This window comes from Dermochelys coriacea, chromosome 9 (genome assembly GCF_009764565.3).
Source record: "Dermochelys coriacea isolate rDerCor1 chromosome 9, rDerCor1.pri.v4, whole genome shotgun sequence".
In the NCBI taxonomy this organism is placed as follows: Eukaryota; Metazoa; Chordata; order Testudines; family Dermochelyidae; genus Dermochelys; species Dermochelys coriacea.
Window position 1 is genome coordinate 61,884,398 of NC_050076.1, and position 22,655 is coordinate 61,907,052.

At 54.9% G+C, this 22,655-nt stretch overlaps 1 protein-coding gene across 2 annotated transcripts in view; it reads left to right on the forward strand.

Annotated features, from left to right (window-relative positions):
* NHSL2 (NHS like 2) overlaps positions 1-22,655 on the forward strand; it is a 157,570-nt gene that overhangs the window by 65,606 nt on the left and 69,309 nt on the right. The window contains exon 1 of one of the 2 annotated variants that reach the window (XM_038416911.2): positions 15,675-15,864. The exons of the other annotated variant lie outside the window; for it this stretch is intronic. Within the exon in view, the coding sequence (XP_038272839.1) occupies positions 15,765-15,864 (100 nt within the window). The 5' untranslated portion in view covers positions 15,675-15,764. Of the gene's footprint in view, positions 1-15,674; positions 15,865-22,655 lie in introns of those variants that run through there. 2 annotated transcript variants of the gene reach the window in all.

The window sequence follows — 22,655 nt, forward strand, 5'->3', positions numbered from 1 at the left end:
TGGATCCTGCTGCCTGATCCCAGTTTATTAAAAATGATGTGGGAGGGACACTTCATGCTTCTGGGGAGGAGGGTGCAGTATGACGCTCCTCAGGCTGGCATGGTATTGCCCTGCATGGACTGGTCTGTGCAATCTCTGGCCACCTTCCACTTGCCCTCATCCCCTCCCCTCCTCTCTGTCCTGAGCACAGGCCTACCCAACCGAGTGGGACATTGCCAAGGGCACAACATTCAACTATTCACCCATTTTTTCCATTTCACTAGTATCTCTGTGGGATATTATATAGAAGTTATTAAAGTCAGACATTTGTATATCAGCAGTTTTGAAAAACTTGCATCCAAGAGTTTTAAAAGAGCTGCTCAAGACCATTGATGTTGATTTTCAATAAGTCTTGGAGCACTGGGGAAGTTTCAGAAGATTGGAAGAAAACAAATGTTGTGCCAATATTTATAATGGGTAAACAGGATGACCTGGGTTATTATAGGCCTGTCAGCTGGAAGTTGAAACTAGACAAATTCAGACTGGAAATAAGCAGTACATTTGTAACAGTGAGAGTAATTAACCATTGGAACAACTTACCAAGGGTCATGGTGGATTCTCCATCACTGACAATGTTTTAAATCAAATTTGGATTTTTTTTCTAAAATACCTGCTGTAGAGATTATTTTGGGGCAGGTCTCTGTGTTATGCAGGTGGTCAGATTGGATGATCACAGTGGGCCCTTCTGGCCTTGGAATCTATTGGAATAGTATCAAAAGGCTGATAACAAGGGCTCCAAGCTCTTGAGAGGAGTTTCTCCCATCAGCAGGCATATTCTGCTCTCCCTGTTTGGCTTTAGATGTTTTGGCCCTACTAGGCCCTGAGCACACTTAGTATAAAATCCATGGAAAAGGTCCAGGGACATCCCTGGGAGCAGCATGGGGTGCATGGCCAAAGCTTTTCCCCAGTCGAATTGTCCAAGAAAATTCAGTTGTGTTTTTTTGCACACAGCCAGTGCAGAAATTCATTCCTGAGTTCTGAACAGTACCCTCCAGCAGCAGCAGGCACCATTGGCGCTGGAGACCGGCAAAGGGCAAACATCTCTGTGCTGGCTGCTCCCTGCAGCACCGTCCCATTTCACCTCAGCAGATCCCCTTCTGGCTCTGGGCGTGGCTCATAGTGCTCGTATGGCCCGTGCAGGCCTGTGGCATAGTGCATGGAGCGGGCCATCGTGACAGAGCAGGGCCCGGCGCTGTCTCTGGCGGTATGTGTCTGTGCTGGCAGAAATGCAGAGGCTATATCTTTAAGAAGGGCCCAGGCTAGGGGGTGGGGGAATCAATTTCATGCAGTTTCCCTGAAAGCAAATCTGGATTGAGTTTAGGAAGTGAGCAGAGGGGATAGAGGCACTGTGGCCGTTCCCCCGCCCTGCGCTCAGGCATGGTGAGCAGCAGCCTGCTGCTTCTATGCATAGGCTCGGTACATGGCCCGGGCTCAGATGGTAGGTTACATGAACCAGCTGGGCATAGGACAGCCTCTTCCCCCTGCTGCCACTCGCTGCCTGTGCCTGGTTCCTGGAGGGGAAAGAGCTCCGGGAGCTGGGTACGTACAAGTTTTCTCCTTCTCCCCTGCCTTCTGAGACTTGATCCCCCAGATCTTGATCCCCCAGAGGGTTCCGGCCAGGACAGAATGGCTGGCACATGCCTAGGGCAGAACCGCTGTGCCTCACACCTCTGGGCACAGGGGTGAGACCTGTCAGCCAGTCATCCTTACAGAGGGGAGGGGGCACCACGCCCTGGCTTTGTAGCTCCATGGCAGCGTCTGGGTGCATGTGGAGCCGCTTGCTCTGGTTTCTTGCATGTTCCCTGTGTGCTCCTTGCAGAACTGGCATGTGTGAGAGAGCTGAGTACTCAGGTGGGTGGGGACGGAGGCTGGCGTTGAGGGGCTGTGTGGGACTCCGGCAGTGTTGGGGCTCACATGGGGTTCAGTGGGGACTAGTGAGGGGAGTTGGAGGAGCTGTCGTAAAACGCAGGGCTAGAGAGGAGTAGCTGGTTGTCAGGGTTGTGGACTTGGGAGGATTCTTACCTAGCTGCTGCGCGGTTGGAATCTCCAGACAACAGAGGCTCCCAGGCTGGACTGGGCTGCATGTGTCACGGGGGGCAGCCTGCATGGCACGTTCCTGTCTCAGGAACAATCCTGCTGTCCGCTCTCAGCTGCCATGGGCAGCAGCATCAGTCCGTTGCACTGATGTGACCCCCAGGGGGAAGGGACTTGTCCCAGGTCACACACTAAGTCACCAGCAAAGATGGGAGCAGAACCCAAGAGTCCTGACTCCCAGGTCACTGGTCTAACCAGTAAAGCCAACTTCTGTGATGGGAGGTGGGGGAGCCTCTGCGTTCCCATGGCACTTTCAGTGTAACATCCCCTGGCACACTCAGGCCTGTAACGGGTTTGTGCCATGCTGCTTTGCAGACACTAGTCTGTAATAAGCAACTCTCGTGAATCCTCTGCAAGACTGGCTCAATCTGGGTTCCTCCCCACATGCGCTGTCCTCACTGGGGATCCCTTTCTGATCCATCCCTGGGAGGGGACAGGAAGCCCTTCAGCACATCAAGAGAGGGATAGCTCAGTGGTTTGAGCATTGGCCTGCTAAACCCAGGGTTGTGAGTTCAATCCTTGAGGGGGCCATTTAGGGATCTGGGGCAAAAATTGGGAATTGGTCCTGCTCTGAGCAGGGGGTTGGACTAGATGACCTCCTGAGGTCCCTTCCAACCCTGAGATTCTATGATATGATATTCTAAGACAGGTACTGGTATTGCTGCCTCCCCTCCCCAGGGTAGCTCCTGGCACCCGTCCTCCCTGTTTCCAGATGCTCGTCACTGGGGCCTTTCAGCAGTGCTGGGCTTCTACCAGGAATGTGGCACATTCCTTCATTTCTCCCTTGCTGCAGGGGGGCCCTGTGTGAGTCCTGAGGGCCTGCATGCTGGGAATTCAAGGGGCTCAGGCACTAACACCAGCCCCAGAACTGGCATGCATCTGGCCTGCCCTGGCACCCACAGCAGGACGTGCTTGGCCGTGGGCACTGGCCTCCTGCTGCATGCTCTGCAGGTCAGGGCTGGGGCTCGTTAGCAGGGGACACTGTGGGGAAGCTGGTGGACAGAGGCCCGACTCTTGGTGGTTGGGAGTGGCTCCCAGCCTCCGTGCTGGAGTCCCAGTTGCCCTCTTGCAGCCCCCCAGGTTGGTGGAATCAGGCTGTGTTTCCTGCTGTTCCGTCGCGGGATGCAGGTGACCTACACTGCCAGCACCAGTGCTGTCTTGCAGGAGGGGTGATGGGGTGAGGTACTGACTTCCTCGCATCCCAACGGCCATCCGAGGTGCGCCCCTCTCTGGATGGGGAAGGTACAGCTGCACCCAGTCAGCAGCACAGGGGATCTATGCGCTACCCCACCAGAGACAAGCTTACAAGGGGGGCATGTAGAGTGGGTCTCAGTGCAGGGAGCGGGCCGCATTATCACAGCTTTATGCCTGAGGGGCTGAGTGCCTCCATCCCCCAATGGGAGTGGTGAGCAGCTGTCTCTGGGTGTGGGTGGCTGAGTACAGCATGGCCCTATAGCTGTGAGTCCAATGGTGATTCCCAGTGCCAGCCTTTGTCACTGGGCTGTGAAGCCTGGGGGTGAAACAGGAGCAGCTGTCACCACCATCAAAATAAGCTGGGATTCCAATTAGCAACATGCTCTGCAACAGCTGGCCGGGTCTGTGCCTCCCATATATACAGTCCCCTTCCACAGTTACAGACACGGCTCACCACGCAACGGGCCCATAAACCCCAGTCTGACTGGTGATCAGATCGCTGTAAGCTGTGGGAGTCGGAGTCTGTAATTATTTGATTTGCCTCAGATTTCATGGTACATTCATTATTCCCTGGCAAGTGGCAGCTTTAGCTGAATGGTTGGATCAGATGCAGGGTTATTAGCAGCCTGGCATAGCAGAGACAATTGACAGCTCTGCCTGTGCCTAGTCTTAGCTGTACTTTACTTACATGAGTAAGGATTGTGCCTCCAGGTACACTAGCTAGGAGACAGGCTACAGGGGCTCTGGAGCCTCATGCATCATCATCAAATGTGCATAGTCAACGGACCATTGTGCCAGCCAGAGTGACCACGGCTGATGGCGTTGCACTGGGCATTGTGTAGTAAAATTCCAAACTCTGGCCCAATCCTGTGACTCCCTTCTCTGGGGTGGCCCTTCAGGCAGGGTCGGGGCATGTGCCCGTTTGTGGGCTGATGGAACGTTTGAAAGCATGGTATGCTGGGTATGCAAGGCCACTTTTGAATATGATGAGCGATTGAAGGAAGGCCAGAGCTCGGCGAGACTGTAACATTTTGCACAAAGTCAAACCACTTTATGTTCAGGATTTGGTGCTGACAGCTCCCTGGAGTGCCTCTAGCTGCGCCAAGTCTGCCTGTAAGCGGATCCAGGTTTCTGACTCATATAGCAATACAGGAGCCTGGCTTTGGGGTGTAAATAGATCCCCCAGCCAGGGCCAGGGAGGAACCCCTCCTTGTATACTGCACATATGTGGGACTTCTCCATACACAAGAGCAGCCGGCTGATTTCAGCATGAATGACTTTTATTTTACATTAAAAGAATGTCAGTCAAGTCTGGATGAGAGAGAGCACAGTGTGTGCATCACCTTAAGAACAATCTGTGCTGAACTCAATGGAGTGGGGCTGCCTGTCTGCAGACAGCAGAGGCCTTAGAGATTTAAAGGCCACAAACAAAAAAATAATGAAACCAATCACAGGGTTAAATAGACACGAACTCTGGGAAGCTGACAGCATCAGACACTGTCCACTCTCAGTGTGAATGACTCTGGTCTGCTCTGAGGTGAGTCTACATTTCCTTTTATCCCAAATAACCAGCGAGCTAACAGCAGGGCTCTCCCTACAGACAGCTGTCAGCAGAAGTGCTGAGCCTGGAGAAGTTATCTCCAAGTTACAGAAACAACCCCTTACTGGTCCCTGTTATTGGCTCCAGCTGTACATGCTGTCCGCCTGGTCGTGGGGTCTTGGACACAAGTATAAACAGCCACTGTGATACCCAGGTGTCTCTGAAGTGTCAGAGCCCTAATTCAACTGCAGTGAACCCCAGAGGATATACCTGTAGGCTCTCTCAGACAGGGGCTGGCCAGTGATACCAATCGGGCTTCTAGGTACTATTGTAGTCATCAGCATCCTTATTACTGACGATCATAGAATTCCAGAGCATTTGCCAGCTGGGTCAGTGGCTCAGTCCATATCACAGACAAGCAAAGAAAGGCAGGAGAACAGCTCATTCCTGGGAAACCACTTCCAGATTTCTGGCCTGAAACCTGAGTTTTCCCCCGTAATAAATATTCTGTCATCTGATAATTCAGTGAGGCTGTTCCTGAAATGGACGCAGCCCGTAGCCGTGTGTTTGGAACATGGATATTTTCCTCCACTTGCTAGGATCTTGTCTAGTAAAAACCAAAACAAATTGGAAACAGCTGCAGTTTGCAAACTCCTTTGGAGATGCTTAAAGCAGGACTGATGTTGAGGCAGGGGGACAAGGGGCTGGCAGGAGAGGGCCCGTGGAGGAGTGGCCTCAGAAACATGAGGTGAGATCCCATCTCAGGTCACAAGTGAAGTGAGTTTGGCAGTCTTGGTCTAGTCACTAGTGGAACTGTGTCTGTATCACTAAAGCAGCATGCCATCCGGTGTGATTAGAACTCTCTGTTCAAGAGAGGCCCTGGACTGGAATAACAGCTATTAAATGCTATCAGGAGTGAGGGGCATCAGCAGAGCTCTGGGTGCAGGGAACCCATGGCTGGGATGCAGAGTGGGGCTGTGAGTTTGGACTGACAGGCATCAGCAGAGCTGCATGGTGCTAGCATTTGCAGGATAGGGCAGTGGGGGTGGTGTCAGGGGACGGGTCACTGTGCCAACACCTAGCAAGATAACGCTGCTAGTCCTTTGCTTACTTCATCACCAAGTCCATGGAGCTTTCTTTCCCCTCCCGTCTGCACTCCTGAGACACCCAGCATCAACCAGAGCGCCCCTAGCTGGTGGAATCAGGCTGGAGCTGGGGCTAACTGGCTAACCAGCAGTTCTGCAGAAAAGGACCTGGGGATTTCAGTGGATGAAAAGCTGGATATGAGGCAGCAGTGTGCCCTTGTTGCCAAGAAGGCCAACGGCATATTGGGCTGCATTAGTAGGAGTATTGCCAGCAGATCAAGAGAAGTGATTATTCCCCTCTATTTGTGGTGAGGCCACACTTGGAGTATTGCGTCCAGTTTTGGGCCCCCCACTACAGAAAGGATGAGGACAAATTGGAAAGAATCCAGTGGAGGACAACGAAAATGATCAGGGGGCCAGGGCACATGATTTACAAGGAGAGGCTGAGGGAACTGGGGTTTAGTCTGCAGAAGAGAAGAGTGAGGGGGGATTTGATAGCAGCCTTCAACTACCTGAAGGGGGGTTCCAAAGAGGATGGAGCTCGGCTGTTCTCAGTGGTGGCAGAAGATAGAACGAGGAGTAATGGTCTCAAGTTGCAGTGCGGGAGGTCTAGGTTGGATTTTAGGAAAGACGATTTCACTAGGAAGATGGTGAAGCACTGGAATGTGTTACCTAGGGAGGTGGTAGAATCTCCATCCTTGGAGGTTTTTAAGGCCCGGCTTGACAAAGCCCTGGCTGGGATGATTTAGTTGGTTTTGGTCCTGCTCTGAGCAGGGGGTTGGACTAGATGACCTCCTGAGGTCACTTCCAACCCTGATATTCTATGATGCTATGATAATCCAGGAGTGCAGAACCCCAAGGTAGCACAAGGTGGCAGAGCAGCCTCTGCCTTTGGCTGCAGCTTCTCCTTCGACCAGCTGGTCCCCGGGAGACTGGGCCGGATTTAGGGGCAGGTGACTTTCTGGGGTGCTGGGGGGCACCCGGCTCGGGGTGCTGTTTTTGTTGTACAGATCCTAGTGTGCAAATTTATCATCTTATATGATGGATAAAATTGACATGCATGCAAATTGTGCATTGAAGTTGTGAAATGGGTTACAGATACAATTAAAAATAAGGTATTCAAAAGTTTAACAAATGGGGGGGGGCACTGAAGATGCTCCTTGCCTAGGGTGCCATTTGGTCTAGGGATGGCACTGTCTGAAGAGCAGGTACAAGAGAGGACGGATGTACAGCTCTGTCTGGAGCATGTTCCTGCTACATCAGGGCCGTGGGGAGGGGAGGCTGCTCTGTAGCTAAGCCACAGGACCCAGAATCTGGAGTGCTGGTTCCATTCAGAGCTCTGCCACTGATTCATTGCCTGACCCTGAGCGAGTCCAATCCCTCTGTGTGCCTCAGTTTCCTCCTCTCTAATACAGATTATATTTGGAAAGGAATGGAGTGAGCATGGCCTGAGTTAGGTCTGGGGAGGGGGCGTTGGGCACGACTCTGAGGGATAGTGTGGGGTATGGGGTAGCCTCAGGGAGGTGGGGTGGAGCGCAGCCTGGTGGAACAGGGCTGGGCAGGGTTCCACCAGGCTGCTGCGGTTGGGTGCAATCCAGAGAGGTGGTCTCTGGTGGGGATAGCAGGGCACAGCCCGGGGGAGGTGGGCTCTAGGGGCAGTGGCTGGGAGAGGCATATTCTGGAGGAAGCAGGTCTGCCCATCATTCCCCAATCTCCACTCCCTCTCTCCCACCCCCTGGGGTGATGCCGAGTCTCACACCTCAACCCCAAAGGCCAGAGCATGCTGGAGCGTGGTCCTTTTCCTTCCAGGAACACGTGTGTAATTCTGCTTTCCAGGCTCTTTCTCTGCAGCACTTGGCTCACACCCCAGCCCATTGTTCTCCAAATGAGCTCATTTCACTCTCTGTTCATTTTTAACATAGTTTCTTGGCAGAAAATTCTGCTTGTGCACGTAGGGGGTGTTTATGACTTCTTCAAAGACACGGCTTTCTCCATCAGCTCAGGGGCCTGCAAGGCTGCTTTTGACACGGCGGTATGTGGCGGGGGGGCGGCTCCTCTGGGCCTACTGACATACAGAGTCAGACCCACCCACCCTTACTCTATCTCGGCCTGGGGGTCCAGCTGTCTGCAGGGGAGAGGCTCTGCATATCTCCTAGCTGCCAGGTGGAAGCTGTAGAGGGGATGATCTCTGCACTTTCAGTGCAGCGCTGGACTTAATACGACCTTAGGTCAAGATCAAGCGCTCAGATGTCAGGTAAGGTCAGGCCGTTCCAGCCTGGTTCATTCAGGCCTGTTGCATTTTGCTATTCCTCTCCCCCCCCCCCCCCCCGCTGCCTGCAAGCTGCCATTGGGCAGTGGAGTTCCCCTGTGCTCTGAGCGCCTCATCTCATGGCTTCAGTGTTGCATTAACACCTTATTTGCACTTAGTTGGCTAGGTTGCATTACATGGTAGGGAGAGGCTAGTGGAGGAGGCAAATCTGAGGGCTAGTCTACACTGACAATACTACAGTGCTGCTGTGGCAGTGCTTTAATGTGCCTTGTGTGGTCGCAGCGCAGTGCTGGGAGAGAGCTTGCCCAGCACTCTAAAAAAACCACCTCCACGAGGGGCACCTCTCCCAGCGCTGGTTCCCTGTCTACACTGGCGCGTTACAGCACTGAGACTTGCTGCGCTCAGGGGGGTGTTTTTTCACACCCCGAGCGAGAAAGTTGCAGCGCTGTAAATTGCTAGTGTAGACAAGCCCTGAAGCATCAGCGTCTGCAGCTTACTGACCTGTTGGCTTCACCATCACAGTGTGCAAGTCCTTCCAGGCAGAGAACAGCTCCCTCCAGCCAGGACCTGAAGTAGGGAGGGATGTCTGCCAGATGCTGGGTCACATGTCCAAGAGTTTCAGAGTAGCAGCCGTGTTAGTCTGTATTTGCAAAAAGAAAAGGAGTACTTGTGGCACCTTAGAGACTAACAAATTTATTAGAGCATAAGCTTTCGTGAGCTACAGCTCACTTCATCGGATGCATTTCCGATGAAGTGAGCTGTAGCTCACGAAAGCTTATGCTCTAATAAATTTGTTAGTCTCTAAGGTGCCACAAGTACTCCTTTTCTTTTTATGTCCAAGAGTCTAACTCTAGTCCCTGCCAGACTGCACTTCTTTCCTGAGCTGTGGGAATCCCCCAGCCTACACCTGTCTCAGAGCACCCAGCTGCCGAGTTCACCCAGCAGTTTCTGCCTACCAGAGAGCCAAGAGCCTGGCCAGCTGCAAGGGGCTCCCCAGTCCTTCATGCGCATGTCCCCTCACTCCAGCCCCTCTTATTTTTCTGGGCAATGATTGTATCATGCACAGTGCATGTTACATCCGAACAGCCTGGAGACATACTGGATCTAGTCAGATCCCCACGTCAGGAGCCCGTAGTGCACATTCCAGGGTTGGCCTCCTGTTCTCCTGCAGCGACAGCACTTTGGCTCCCTGTTGGCCCTCTCCATCGCTTCTCCACTGCCAGGAGCCTGCTTTCCAGCCTTGTCTCCAGATTCAGGCCACTCGTGATCCCAAGCACAGGGCCTCTGTCGGTAGGGGCTTATCCGCAACCCCATCTTCCAATAAATGGCCAAGGCAACCTACCAGAGGTCAGTGCTGCTGGAGACAGGGTGAGGACATGCTGACCCAGAGTGTCTCCCTAGCAGCTTCTGCCAGCCGGGCCGCTTCCTTAGTACAAACTCCTGTCATGGTGCAAGGGGCCAGGCTTGTACAGTAAAGGTGACTGGGCTGGATGGGCAGATGGGAGCTGCCTGCATCTCATTCTCTGCAGTGACTCCTGGTTCCCACAGCACATGGGCAGCTGGATGGATTGAGGCCAGGAGGAAATCTATTTTCAGATCAAGCAAACAACCCTTCCGTAGACCTATCCCGGCATAGGGCCCATCTCCTGGCAGAGAACCAGTGGCTCAGGTACACCAGGGGAGGCTGGCTGGATCAGGGTCATATGAGCCGCAAGTGCCTCTTCCTGCAGGCAGGAAACACCGATATGTTGTGATCCGATTGTCCTTCCAGCAACTGGTCTCTCAGCCTCAGGATAAGCAGCCAGCTGAAGGCAGTAGGGTTTCCTGAGCCAGTGGGGCTCAGAAATGAGCTTGGTATGTTGGGGGCAGGAGCTATGTAAACACTGCAAAGCCTGTGACAATCTGGAACCAGGCTGGAAAGCTCCAGGTGGGCAGCCCTTTGCCAGACGCTGTCCCGTGTTCTTCTGTAGCCACTAGAATGCAGGTGCACACAGAGGCAATCGCTCTGCCCCGCGGAGCGTTCCCAAACACTGCCAAACACGGACAGCGCTGCAGGCCCGTGGAAATGGTGGATCAGTGCCATCCACCCTGTGGGCCAGGAAATGGGCACCGATGGGTGGAGTGACTTGGCTGAGGCTGCGTGAGTCCTTGGTAGAGCAGGAGTTAAAGCACAGTCTCCCGACTCCCAGTCTTGTGCTCTGATCACTGGGCATTTGAAACAAATTGCTTGGCCTTACAATGGGGTCATCTCTGGTGTGGGTCCCGCCTCCCTCTCGTCCCTAGGCATTGCTGCACCAGAGGTGGCTGGCTGGGGCTTTGCTGCCAGTCCCCAAGGGTGCTCTCCTGGGGCTGGCAGTAGGGCATCAACAGCAGAAAGCCCTCGGTCCAGAATTCCTTTCCCCTCTTCTTCCCCAGAGATGGTTCGTCTGTTTCAGGTTATGGGCTGAGTTACGTCCATTCATGCAAGCTTGTGCCCCAAAGGGTGCCATGGGGCGATGTGCTGGGTCAAACTGAGGTGGACATGGCTCCTTGGGTTCATGTCCTGCCAGCCCGTTGTGTGCCACAGAATTTTCTTCCAGGTGGGAGGCATCGCACAATCAGGGTTCAGGATGGGGAGGGGCTGAGCTCAGACCCTAATCACATGTGGTATGTGATCTCCAACCTGTATGGCCTGAAGGACCCAGGGAGTTGGTTTTGGGCAAGCACCAGCATGTGACTAAATAGCACCGAAGTGCTGGATCTACCTAGGTCACAGGGCAGGGAGGGCCAAGGGCTGCATCTGAACCAAAGAATTTTTATGATCAGAGATGATGCATGAGCCCAAAATAACCCAGCTCGGCTCTGATCCCAGCAGTGTTTGCACCCGTACGCTGAGCGCATCTGATCTGGAGTCACTGGGAGGTGAGAAACTTGAAGGCCATGAGGATGACATTTATAGAGTCAGTTATCAGAGAGCAGCACATGCCTTAGAGCCTGTTTGGGGGCGGGAGGGGGGGAGAACAGGAGAAAGATGTTTCCACACTGGTCAGGTCCCTGGTTCTAAATGAACTGTCCCAGATGTGTCCAGGTGGCTCATCCTCCTTGAAGCCAGGAGCACGCTGCGGGGTTCCAATGACCAACCAATTTTTGGTTTTCCCTGCTCCATCCGTGGAGACTGATTGATCGCAGTTACTTTCAGATGTTCCTACAGCCAGTGAGTCCTAGTCTGTTCTATAGAGGTTCTCATACCGCACTCATCACTGTCGTATCCGAGCCCCTTTCAGACATGCATTAAGCAATATGACTAATATCTGTCTGGTCTCTCATCCTCTGCCCAGTGGAATGTTTCGGTTTGGAATTTGTTTTTATAATGTAGAGCCACACACACACTGTCACACGCAGAGAATCACATGCATATTGCTATGTGTTTAGATTAGAGGAGGCAAGGTCAAGGAAATGCACCTGACCCTTGGAGTGGAAGGTGGGGAGGTTTAGGGTGGCCCTCGCTTCCTGTGGGAGTTTGTTTCCCGGTCTTGGACTGACTCCCAAGAAAATTATTGTAGAGAGTTCCATCAGAGCAGCGGAGTTAGCGACCACAGTCTTCATCCTGGAGCTTGAGGCTCTTTTAGATCCCCTGGGCCTAGGCCAAAGAGTCCCTTGAAGATCAGGACGGAGACCTTGACTTGCTATTCTATGGGGAGCCAGTGTTAGTCTATGGGAGGACAGCTCGGAGGAAACTTGTGCTGCTGAGGAGATGCTCTGCAGCGCTCTGTATTAGTTGGTGTTTCCTAAGTGCTGATGGCTTCCTGCCCAGGTGCCCCGCATTGCTGTAGCCCAGCCCAGTGGGGATGAAGGCATGAATGACTGAAGCCGGGTCATCATCCGGCAGGAGGGGCCGGAGCATCCTAGCCAACTGGAGGTGACAGAAAGCATTCCTTGCAGGTGCTGCTATGTGAGAGCTCAGCACCAGTGAGGAGTCCAGGGGCCTCCTGAACTGCAGACTGAATTGCCCAATTGTGTGGGGGTGAACCTTCAACGACAGGATGCTGCACCATGGCTGCAAACTTCTCAATGTGCAGAAGGTCCACTCAGCTGATGACCTCGCAGGGCAGCACGACTCTTTGCTCCTAGACTCTCCACAATGGGTTCCCTTGTGCCCTTTCCCCTGTACATTGCCCCCCCCCCCCCCCGGTAGAAACCTGTAACAGATGAAGTGCCTGGGGCAGAGGGGAGAGCTCCAGTGGCGGCTGTTCCCGGAGGCTGATCAGTCGCGGCCTAGAGCAACTGTCAAACTCTGATGATATGGGGGAGGCAGAGGCAGCTTCCTCTCCTCCATGCAAGCATCTGCGCAGATTTGTCTGGGTGGAGTCCCCCAGACACTGGACAGCCCAGGGAGCTGTGCTGCCCTCGACTGGAACAGGTCTGAGTGTTCCTTGCTGTAAGGAGTGGCCGAGTGGCTTGGGCTTAGACTGGCCTTAACTGGGACTGGTCTGAGCCTGCCTGCAGCAGGGTGAATGTCTTCCCGGTTGAGTGTTGCTCAGTCTCAAGGCCTGGGTGTTTAAATGGGATGTACAGACTGTCTAGGCCCAGTGCTGTCTTCTTTCCGGGGAGAGGGAAGGTTCCTGCAAAGATGGGTTGTTGTTGAAATCTAGCTGCAAGTTGCTGTACTGAAGTATCTTGGTGGGGCAGCGGGTTGGTGCAGCATGTCCTGTGGCTGGGTGATATGGCCACGCCCACGCCCGAGTGTAGGTCTGCCACGCACACCTGCAGCCATTCACGCCCACCTGTGCCCACGTCAGTCAAAGAGGAAATTTCTTTTGCCAACTTATGCTAAGTACTGATTCAATTTGTTCCTGTTTCCATAACAACCTCCTAGTGCTTTCTGGTCCTCTGTTGTTACACAGACATTGAGATTTGGTGTCTAAGTGCTCCACAAAATTCATCACGTTGGGAAAGAGAGTTGGGCTCTGATAACAAATAATAATTCTCAGACCCTGCAGGCTGGGAATGGGCCCAACCTCTGCCAGTGAGCCCCCCATCTCCTTGCCCCTGTAGGGTGGTGCTGGTGAGTTCAGATCACCCTGGCTCAGCTGCTGCTGCACTGCCCCCCTGGAAGGCATTAGTCTAGTTTTCTCCCCTGCATGCCTGAGTGGAGCTGATGAGTTTTAGGGATTGTGAAGATGGGAGGCTAATAGCAGTGATGTGTGCCCAGCTTTCCAGGGGCAGGGGCAATGGCAATGGGCGCTTCCCCACCAACAGAGTTTTCAGTAGGCTCCTTTCCTTATCTGCAGGCCCCTGGGCTCCCTGCAACCCTCAGCTCTGCTGGTGCCCCTCAGTCCCAAACTGCAGCCCCCTGCTATCCCAGCTCTGGGCTCCCCCCAGCTCTGCCAGTTCCCCTCAGTCCCAACCTGCAGTCCCAGCACTGACCGCCCCTCCCCACAGCTCTATGAGTGCTCCTCAGTCTTGCCTGCAGCCCCCCCTCTGAGCGCAGAGTTTTGTCTGGAGTATTTTAACTCTGTAACTGCCACCTAGGCGGTAGGACAGCTATTGGAAGTAGTCGGGGAAGGGTTAAAACCACTGATGTTTGCATAGGCCTCCAGATTTCCTCTGGGGGGGGCCTGTGGGGTGTCTATATGGGGGGGGCTGTGGGGTGAACTATAAAATACATGAGTCCTAGGCAGTGACCGGGCTCCTCTGAGAGGCAAGTGATGTCTCCTGGGCTCTGTGCCTGACCCAGAACCCCCCTCTGTCTGCATGCCCCTATCTCTGAATGGGGTGCCAATGCAGATCTTCCCAGGGGGTGCTAGGAGGGGGCGCTCAAGAGCATTAAGGATTCCTGTGCTTTCCAAGGCTCCTGTGCTCAGGGATCTGCGCTGGCTGCCTTCTCCTAGCCCAGGCACAAGCTGAGCTCTTGGCTCACATCAGGCCCAGGCCGGGCAGCCTTGGCCATGCCTCCAGCCAGTGACCCTGCTACAGTGAGGAGCTGATGGGGGTGCTGGCTGGGCATGCGCAGCACCAGGCAGGCTGGATGGCAGGAGGCTGGCACCTTTAAATGTATTTCAGTTGCTCCTGCAGCATATGCTGGGCCTGCCCCTGAAGTCCACTGAGATACCAAGGCACCCAGCAACGGCACTAGTGGTGGGAGGGATAGTCCCCAGGTGCAATTCTTAGGGACCCTGGCACCGTGTGGTACTCCCCAGCACAGGCCCACCATTAACTCAACACCCACACAGGTGCAGGGGTGTCCATTCTTATTTGCAGGGTATTAGCTCCCCAGGGAGAGAAGACCCCAGTGACCTCCAAACCCACCCACTGCCTTAACCCTGAGCTCATGGATTCAGCTCTTCCCCATGCCAGTGGCAGTACAGCCTCAGGAGGGGCTCCCCAACCCAAGGGGTAAAATCCCAGAGAGCCATCCCTTTGCTCTCTAGCTGCTGGTGCCTCTTGGCATAGGCTGGTCACAGAACAATCCTGCCTGGCAGCACTAGACTGGGCCTCATGACATCGGGCTCTATATGCAGGCCGCTTCCCCTCTCCATTTCCCTTCCTCCCCTTTGTCTGTTAAAGGGGAAGCTTTTTGGGGCAGGAGCCCTGGCAGGGCTGTGCTGGGCCCTGGTCTCACCTGACTGCTGCTAGACAAATGATAAACCTGGATACACTGATTTCTGTTCAGTCCCTAGAGGCTGAGCAGCTTGATCCCTGTTCAATTCAGTTGTGCCTATGCCCTGGGGGGAGCAGCCGGTGGGGCCACGGGACTTGCTGCAGGGTCCTCCCCCTTTCCCCGGTGCAGCACAGGCAGCTCCAAGCCCAAAACCTGGAAGAGCTGCCAGGGCAGGCAGTAGCTGAACCTCCCAGCCCCGCTGAGAGCCTGCAAAGCCCGCCGCGGCCCCCGGGGAGCAGCGCTCGATGTGGGGGTGTGCACACACGCTCGCACGTTTACATTCCTAAAGGGGCTGCTGAACGGAGCCATGCCATTGGCTGCCAGCGATGCAGCTCCTGGGTATCCGGCTTCGCAGCTCCTCGAACAGCAGAGACCCCTCGGCACAGCTGTGGCCGGCCTGTCTCCCCGGAGGGGGGCAGGGCCTGGTTCCGATCTCACTCCAGTTCCACATCTGATTCTCCTGGGGCTCCTCCCGCCTCCCAGGTGTCCCTGGCCGGAGCGTGGCCATGGGGTGTCAGTCCGGAGCGGCTGCTCCGGCGCCAGGTGGCGAGTCCCCGGCGCCGTGGGCGTGAGCGCCGCAGAGACCCCCCGCTCCCGGCGCGAGTCCGGCTCGGCGGCAGGTCCCCAGGGTGTGAACGTGCCGCGGCCGGGGAGCCGCAGCCTGGCGGCCCCCTGCCCGGGTCCGGCGCGGGGCCGCCGACGGGCCGGAGCGCGGCGCGGGGGCCGGGGAGCGCGCCGCGGGCCACCGCAGCCCGGCCTGGCCCAGGGCGGCATGAGGGCCGGCTGCCCGCTCCGCGCCCTGGCTCCCGCCCGCCCCGGGGGCCGCTCCTCTCAGCCCGGCGCGGCGCTACTGGAGCCCCCGAGCGCGGGGATGATGGAGCCGGGGCGCAGCGGCGCCGGGGCATGGTGACCCCCGGGCGGAGCCGCCGGCGCCCAGGCATGGGCAACTCTCAGCGCAAGCCGCCGAGGAGCCCCCGGCCCTGCAAGATGGACTCGGCAACAGGTACCGCCGCGGCGCCCGGGCGGGGGGGTCCCTCTCCGCGCCCGGCTCCCCGGGGCCCTGCCCGGGTGCGCTCCGCAGCCCCTGTCCCCCCCAGCGCGCCCGCGCCCTCTGGCTGTGTCACCCCCAGCACTCGGTAGTCTCCCCTCCCCCGTGCTGCTGGCGCAGTGTAAGCCCCTGCTCTCCCTTCTCCGGCATGAGCCATGCAAGTGGGATCCTGCACCTGCCTGGGGAAGGGTATGGGCAGCACCATAATCCACCTCTCATATTGCCTCTGCCATGCTGTGCTGCCCAGCCCGCTGCCAAACCAGTGCCAGTGCAGGATGAGCCTGCCCCAGCCATGGCAGCCCAGGCACCGGCTCTTTCTGCTAGCCCCCTGCCAGTGCAGCGCCAATGCAGGGTGAGCCTGGGCACCGGGCTCCTGCCAGGCTGCTCCTTGCCTGCCGTGTGCTCCCTGCCCTGCGCCCTAATCCTCCTCCTGCAGCCTAGCTTGCCTTCCTGTTGCTGTCACACATGCTCCTGCCAGGTCACAAGCAGAGCACTTCCTCCCCTTGTTTGGTGCTCTCCCTGGAGACCCCTCCTCCACCTCCTCCTCAGGCCAGGCAGGGGCAGGTGGGGAGGCTGCCTAGCTGGGCGGCAGGCTCTGTTCCCTGGAGTGCTCTGAGTTGCAGTGGTGAGGGGGGGGGGGGGATGACAATACATGCTGAGTATCTGCAGGTGCTTTGGGGTTTGCTATAGCAACAGGAATGACATTGGGCTGTGTGCTCCAGCAGTTCCCCAGGGAGTTTTCATTCCCTCTGGCTGTCCCAGAGCATAGGCCTGCTGCATGCAACCCCCTGTTCCAGCTGTGTCACATCTGGAGAAAGGTCCAAGGGACTTGCCCAAGGTCACACAGTGAGTCAGAGCCAGGACACCTGGGTTCTGCTCTTGGCCCAGCTGCTAACTACTCCAGGTTGTGCGTGTGCAGGTGCTGGCTTACTGCTGCCCTCTATTGGCTGGAATGTGGGTGACTGGCTTCAATGGCCCGGTGTCCCCCTGTAACCAGCCCACCCAGCTATGTTAGCCCAGTGGAGGGAGGCAGGCTTCTCCATGTTGCACTGTAACGCTGTGTGTGGGAGAGAGACATGCACTGCTGATGCCCTCTGGTGTCTGGGTCTGCAGAGAGGATAAGGCACTGCTGTTGCTGCCAGCTCAGGGAGTTCTACGTGTTTGGAGCTGACCAAGACTCGCTGTGTGTTGGGGCAGTGGCGATTCGGAGAGGAGTTGGGCCGTCTGCAGCTCTTGAATTTGTTGCACATGTGCAGTGTGACATGGGGTCCATATCTCAGCATCCACTGCTCGTTTGCAGGGAAACTCCAGCTGGAGGGCCTGGGGTCTGTTCTCTCCCCTCACTGCATGGGCGCAAGTCTCTTGCCGACTCCTGGGCGTGAGTCAAGCACCATAGAGGGTGCGTTACGACTCGCTGTGTCACTGGAGAGGCCCACAGCCAAAGAGGCAGTGACAGAACCTACCTCCAAGGGACCTGTGCGGGTTACCAGGATTCACTGCAGAGCTCTTGGACTAGCAAACTAGTCCAACCTTGTCTAGCCCTGACCTTGCTTCACACAGGGCTGCATGAAACAAGTAGCACCTGTCTATTCACTCCTCTGCCCTCCCCTGGGCTGACCTCCGCAATTCAGCAACTTGGGAATCTTGCCTCCATCTCTTTCTGACCCCTGGCTCCAGGAGATGTGAGGCTGTGCTCTGCACATGCTCAGATGTTGCCGGTTTCCCAGTCTTGGGCTAACCTTTGTCAGGTCTCCTCAGACTATTCCGCATTCAGCTCAGCCAGTCCTTAGAGCTTGAAATGCTGCCCTGTCTCTTACAGATACCTAGTGAATGTGAATATGACAGCTCAGGGAGAACCTCATGCCTAGGAGTCCTGGCTGGTGTTAGCCCTGCAGAGCCCACACAGCTGAGAGAGTGGGAGCTGGAGGCTAGTCTGGCTAGATGGAGGAGAAGGGAAGGCTCTGACTTGCCTCAGATCCCTGAGGAGCATGCAGGGCCAGCTATTTAGAAAACAAACCTATATCTCTTTACTTGTTAACTGAGTGCATGTATCCCATGGAGTCAGCCCCACTAACATGACCCCTCCCCAGTGATGTGGTTTAATTTTGGGTAACTTCTCACAGCAAAGCTGTCCTTGGATCCTAGTCAATGTGCTATGCTGAAGGTTTTAGCTAAGTCGTAATTGCAAATTTGCCTGCTAGAGAACTTTCACACTCATCTCATATGTAAAGTGGGGACAACTGAGGCACACCCAGTCCTGTTAATGCTAGAAGGCTGTTGGGATTCTGATGGCCCAGGCATTCCTTCTGGAAAGGTACCGCCCTAAAACCAAGGCTGAAGGTGAAGCCTTATCTGCTGAGTAAGAAGTCACTGAAACTCGATAGCCCTTAGTGCCTGCTATCCCCAGAAGAAACCAGGCCTTTGGTGGGTCCCCTCCCCAGACAGGTCAGAACCAGATCAAGTGATTGCAACACTCAATCACAGGGCTGGGCAATGGGACTGCAACCAGTCTCAGATAGGCTAGAAGGGCTGCGGAGGTTTCCATGGACCTGCTGGGTGGGGACATGTTTCCTGACCTAGGAGGGGTTTTTCCAGCAGTGTGGGCAAAGCCTAAGTCAGCCCCTGGGAGCAGAGGAGAGAGGATCCATTTTGGGAGCAGCAGCGCAGGATGCATGGCTGGAGTCCGACCCGAAGCTGACCACTACCCTGGGAAAGTCCTGGCTAAGGGTAGGAAATGCCTTGGCTGGTCTCCCCTATCCAGTGAAGTCCTGTGCTCACACAAACAACCTGTGCTGTGTGCTGTGCTTGCTCCTTGTGCTCTCCTTAAACAGCTCTTTGTTCTCATCAAATATGCATTGGTTCTGACTCTTCTATGGGGAGCAGCCCTGAGAGCTTGTCAGTCACCTGCCTCCTTTCCAGCAGAGGTGGGGAAGGAAGGGGCTAAGGCCTGCTGGCTGAGGGGAACCCAGGTCAGAACTGACCCCCCCACCACCACCACCAAAAAAAAAATACTGTCACAGGTTAGGTTTTGACCACATGGGCAATAGCAAATATGTGGCAGGGGAGGACTGCACTGAGGTTCTGTCTGACCCGGTGAGGCAGGGGGTGGCCGTGCCAATGCTCTGACCCGGTGCGGCAGGGGGTGACCGTGCCAATGTTCTGACCCGGTGCAGCAGGGGGTGGCTGCGGAAATGGCTGTGCCGATGTTCTGACCCGGTGCGGCAGGGGCTGGCTGCGGAAATGGCCGTGCCGATGTTCTGACCCGGTGCGGCAGGGGCTGGCTGTGCCAATATTCTGACCAGGTGTGGAATTTCCTATGTCCTTATGAAGACGAAGTGACTGGCAGGGAAAGGCCAAAGCTTTGCAGGGGAGGGGCTCTGTAGTGAGCCAGTCTGTCTGTTAAGGAGTACTTGTGGCACCTTGGAGACTAACAAATTTATTAGAGCATAAGCTTTCGTGAGCTACAGCTCACTTCATCGGATGCATTGGATGAGCTGTAGCTCACGAAAGCTTATGCTCTAATAAATTTGTTAGTCTCCAAGGTGCCACAAGTACTCCTTTTCTTTTTGCAAATACAGACTAACACGGCTGCTACTCTGAAATCTGTCTGTTGTAACTGGTTGCAGTAATAAGGTCTGTGGGAGTTACTAACCCTGGCTCCAGAACTCTCACTAACATGCAGCCCCCCAGTACTGTGCAGTGACCACCAGCGTGAGGGCAGGTGACATGTCCCCCAGGTTGTTTCAGTGGCTGAAATGAATGGCAGTGACATCCAGCACTGGACATCTGACCTCAGTCTCTGCAATTCAGGTTTGTGACAGACCATCAGATCCTGCATATATGCTTTGGCCTCATTGCAGAGCAACACAGTGTGCATGGACAGTGACTGCGCACTCCAGGCACCTGTGTGCAGTGTCTGTGTAATCCAGTGCTGCACAGAGTGACCCTGGTTACCATGTGTCACCCTGGGGAGCTAGGGCTTTAAGGGCACGTCTGCACTGCAGCTGGAAGTGTAATTCCCACCTCCGGCACATGCTAATTCTGCTCACACTAGCATGCTAAAATCAGTGGTATAGCTGCGGCAGCCTGGACTAGCCACCGGAGTCCAATCCATCCAATCCGTGGGGTACATACTGGGTGGCTAGCCTGAACCACTTGTGCTGCTGCGGCCACGCTGCTATTTTCAGCGCTCGAGCAGAGCTATCACGGGTATGTCTCCCAAGCTGGGAATCCCACCTGCAGCTGTTGTGTAGGCAGGCTGTAACTGTCCTGAGAGCCCCCAAAGTGAGACAGACCCATGGAGACTGGTGGGATTGGTGGAGGCCTCTGGCTCTGATGGGTGAGTGAGTGAAGCAGAGCCATTTTTTGACTGTGACGCTGTCATCTGCGACTGGAGCTCTGGGCCACAGTTCACTGCCTAGTGTCAGCAAACAGCCTTGAGATTGCTGACCTGACAGCGCATGGGGCTGACTGCTCAGCTGAATGATAGACTCTGGGGCGGAACTGTACTGCTGCCGTCAATGGAGGTACATTGGTGGAACTGAGCAGAATCAGGCCATCTGCATCTAGCCATGGCTTAATCCCTTACATTTAAAGTCCTTTATGGGGGGAGTGGAAGTGCACAAGAGCCTCTGCAAACAGCTCCTCTGTTCATGCCCCAAGACGGAGGACAATGCAGGAAGGAGTCTTTACACTATTGCCATTCACGCTTACAGCTATTCCCCAGTAATGGCTGGCTTAGTCCTTGTAATGGATCTAGTGTTGCCTGGGATCCTGTGTGGATCTGCAGGAGACCTTGTATCAGCTTGACTCTGCATCAGCTCTGCAAGAACCTCCCTTTGAGGTTCCACACACCAATCTGTTGTATTGCAAAGGCTCCCTCTCCTTCCCACTTCTGTATGAACCTGGAACTTGTCTCCTGCATCAGGGTCCTGGACAGCAAAGCTTCTGTAGAAAGGCTGGAATAGAGATTACAGTGTATGCCGAGAGCCAAACCCAATCAAATTATTTACATGCATCACTGCCCTCTACTGGACTCGGCACTGCTCGCTCTGGGTAGAACCTGTCTCCCTCTAGTGGCTGGAGGCCTGCAAAGAGGAAGAGGCTGAGTGAGAAGCCATTGGTTTTGGAGCTTGTGGCCTGGTTCTTTGGCTGATGTCATGCATGCTGTTTGTTTGTAGATTTGCTTGTGTGTGCCGGGGCTGATTAGGGAAAGCTGCCTTTCTCCCAGACTGTTTGCAGTGAGCAGTTCATCAGACGAATTAGCCCGTCTCCCTGTTTGAGGATTAGCCTCAAACATGCTTTGGTTTCACCAATGTGTTGATTAATCCACAAGTGGCTGTGCAAACCTATTTCAGCCTGTGGAATGCTCATGAACTCTTCACTGCCACTATTGCTGAATATTTGTGCTGTGAGATTAGTCACAGAGCTGCATGGTATTGTTTCCACTTCCCAGTATGAGGGTTGCCAGATCTGCTAAGAACTTTTAAGCTAGCCTGGGAAACATGGCCATTGTGAATAATGATGCACACACCCTCATGTGCAAGTATGCCCGATGCTTTCAGTTTCCACAGGGTTTCTTGAGGACAATGTTTTGCTCACAGAAATGTGTGCAAAAAGTGACCGAGGAAGGTGGTGGGTCCGGGAAGTGATGTGTGTGTTCTGTCCTGAGTGTCTGAGCGTTCACCCGCTGCCTGGGCGCAGGGTCGCTCGATTCTAAGAGATTGATTGCAAAGGTAAGCCATGCAGCTGTGGAGCATGATGGCTCGTGCAGGGTTGGAAATGGAATTCCGGCACTGCATTGTGAGACCTGCAGAGAGGTCACATCCCGAGAGCTGCTTCCCTTCTCTGTATTTTTGACATTTTGCTTGTCATGTTTGTTGGTTCAGAGAAAACGAACAAAGAGCAGCAAGGAAGATTCAGTCCTGCAGCTACGTGGAGTGCCAGGCCTGCCGTAACCTGTGGGGGGATGCTGGGGAAATGGCAGAAAACTAGCTCAGCAACATCAAGTCAGCAGCAAGCAGGGGCTGTGCTGAGAGTCTATTCCGGGTGGGGAAAGGAATCCAGTTCCAGTCCCTAGTCTGTCTACTCATGAATTGCAGGACAAGAGCCCTCCTTCCTGTCCCACGCTTGTGCAGATCCTGCTAGCTAAACTGTTTAATCTGTGGTGGCCACATGTAAACTATGGGCTGGCTAACCTGTGTCTATGGGAAATGGGTTCTACCCGTATTTCCCCACACCTCAGCCACTACACTGGTATTTCTTTGTATTACTGTAGCACCTAGGAGCCCCAGTGATGGGGCAAGACCCCATTATGCTAGGTGCTGTGCAAACAGAGCAGAAAGATGGTGTCTACCTCAGAGAGCTTCAAGTAGGCATCTTGGCAAAGGAAAGCTGGGAAGCAGGATCTGAAGGAAGAGAAGGGGTCACTTCCACAAATGTTTACAGCGAGCTCCTCCCAGATGTGGGGACAGCAGGGGGGAAAGCGTGAAGGGTTTGAACATGAATCCAGCCTCCATCGCTCACAGGTTACATGGCTCTGCTGAGGTGAGCCTTGTCATGATGAGAGGTCAGGTAGGGATAGTCTGTGGAGGGACTTGGAAGTGAAAACACGTAGCTCCTGTCTGATGCGGTGTAGAAGGGGGAGCCCGTGGAGGGATGCAGAGAGGATGATGTGGTCAAAGCTGCGGGCTAGAAGAAGGATCCTTGCAGCAGAACCCATTGTTCTGAATGGGTATGAGGTGGGA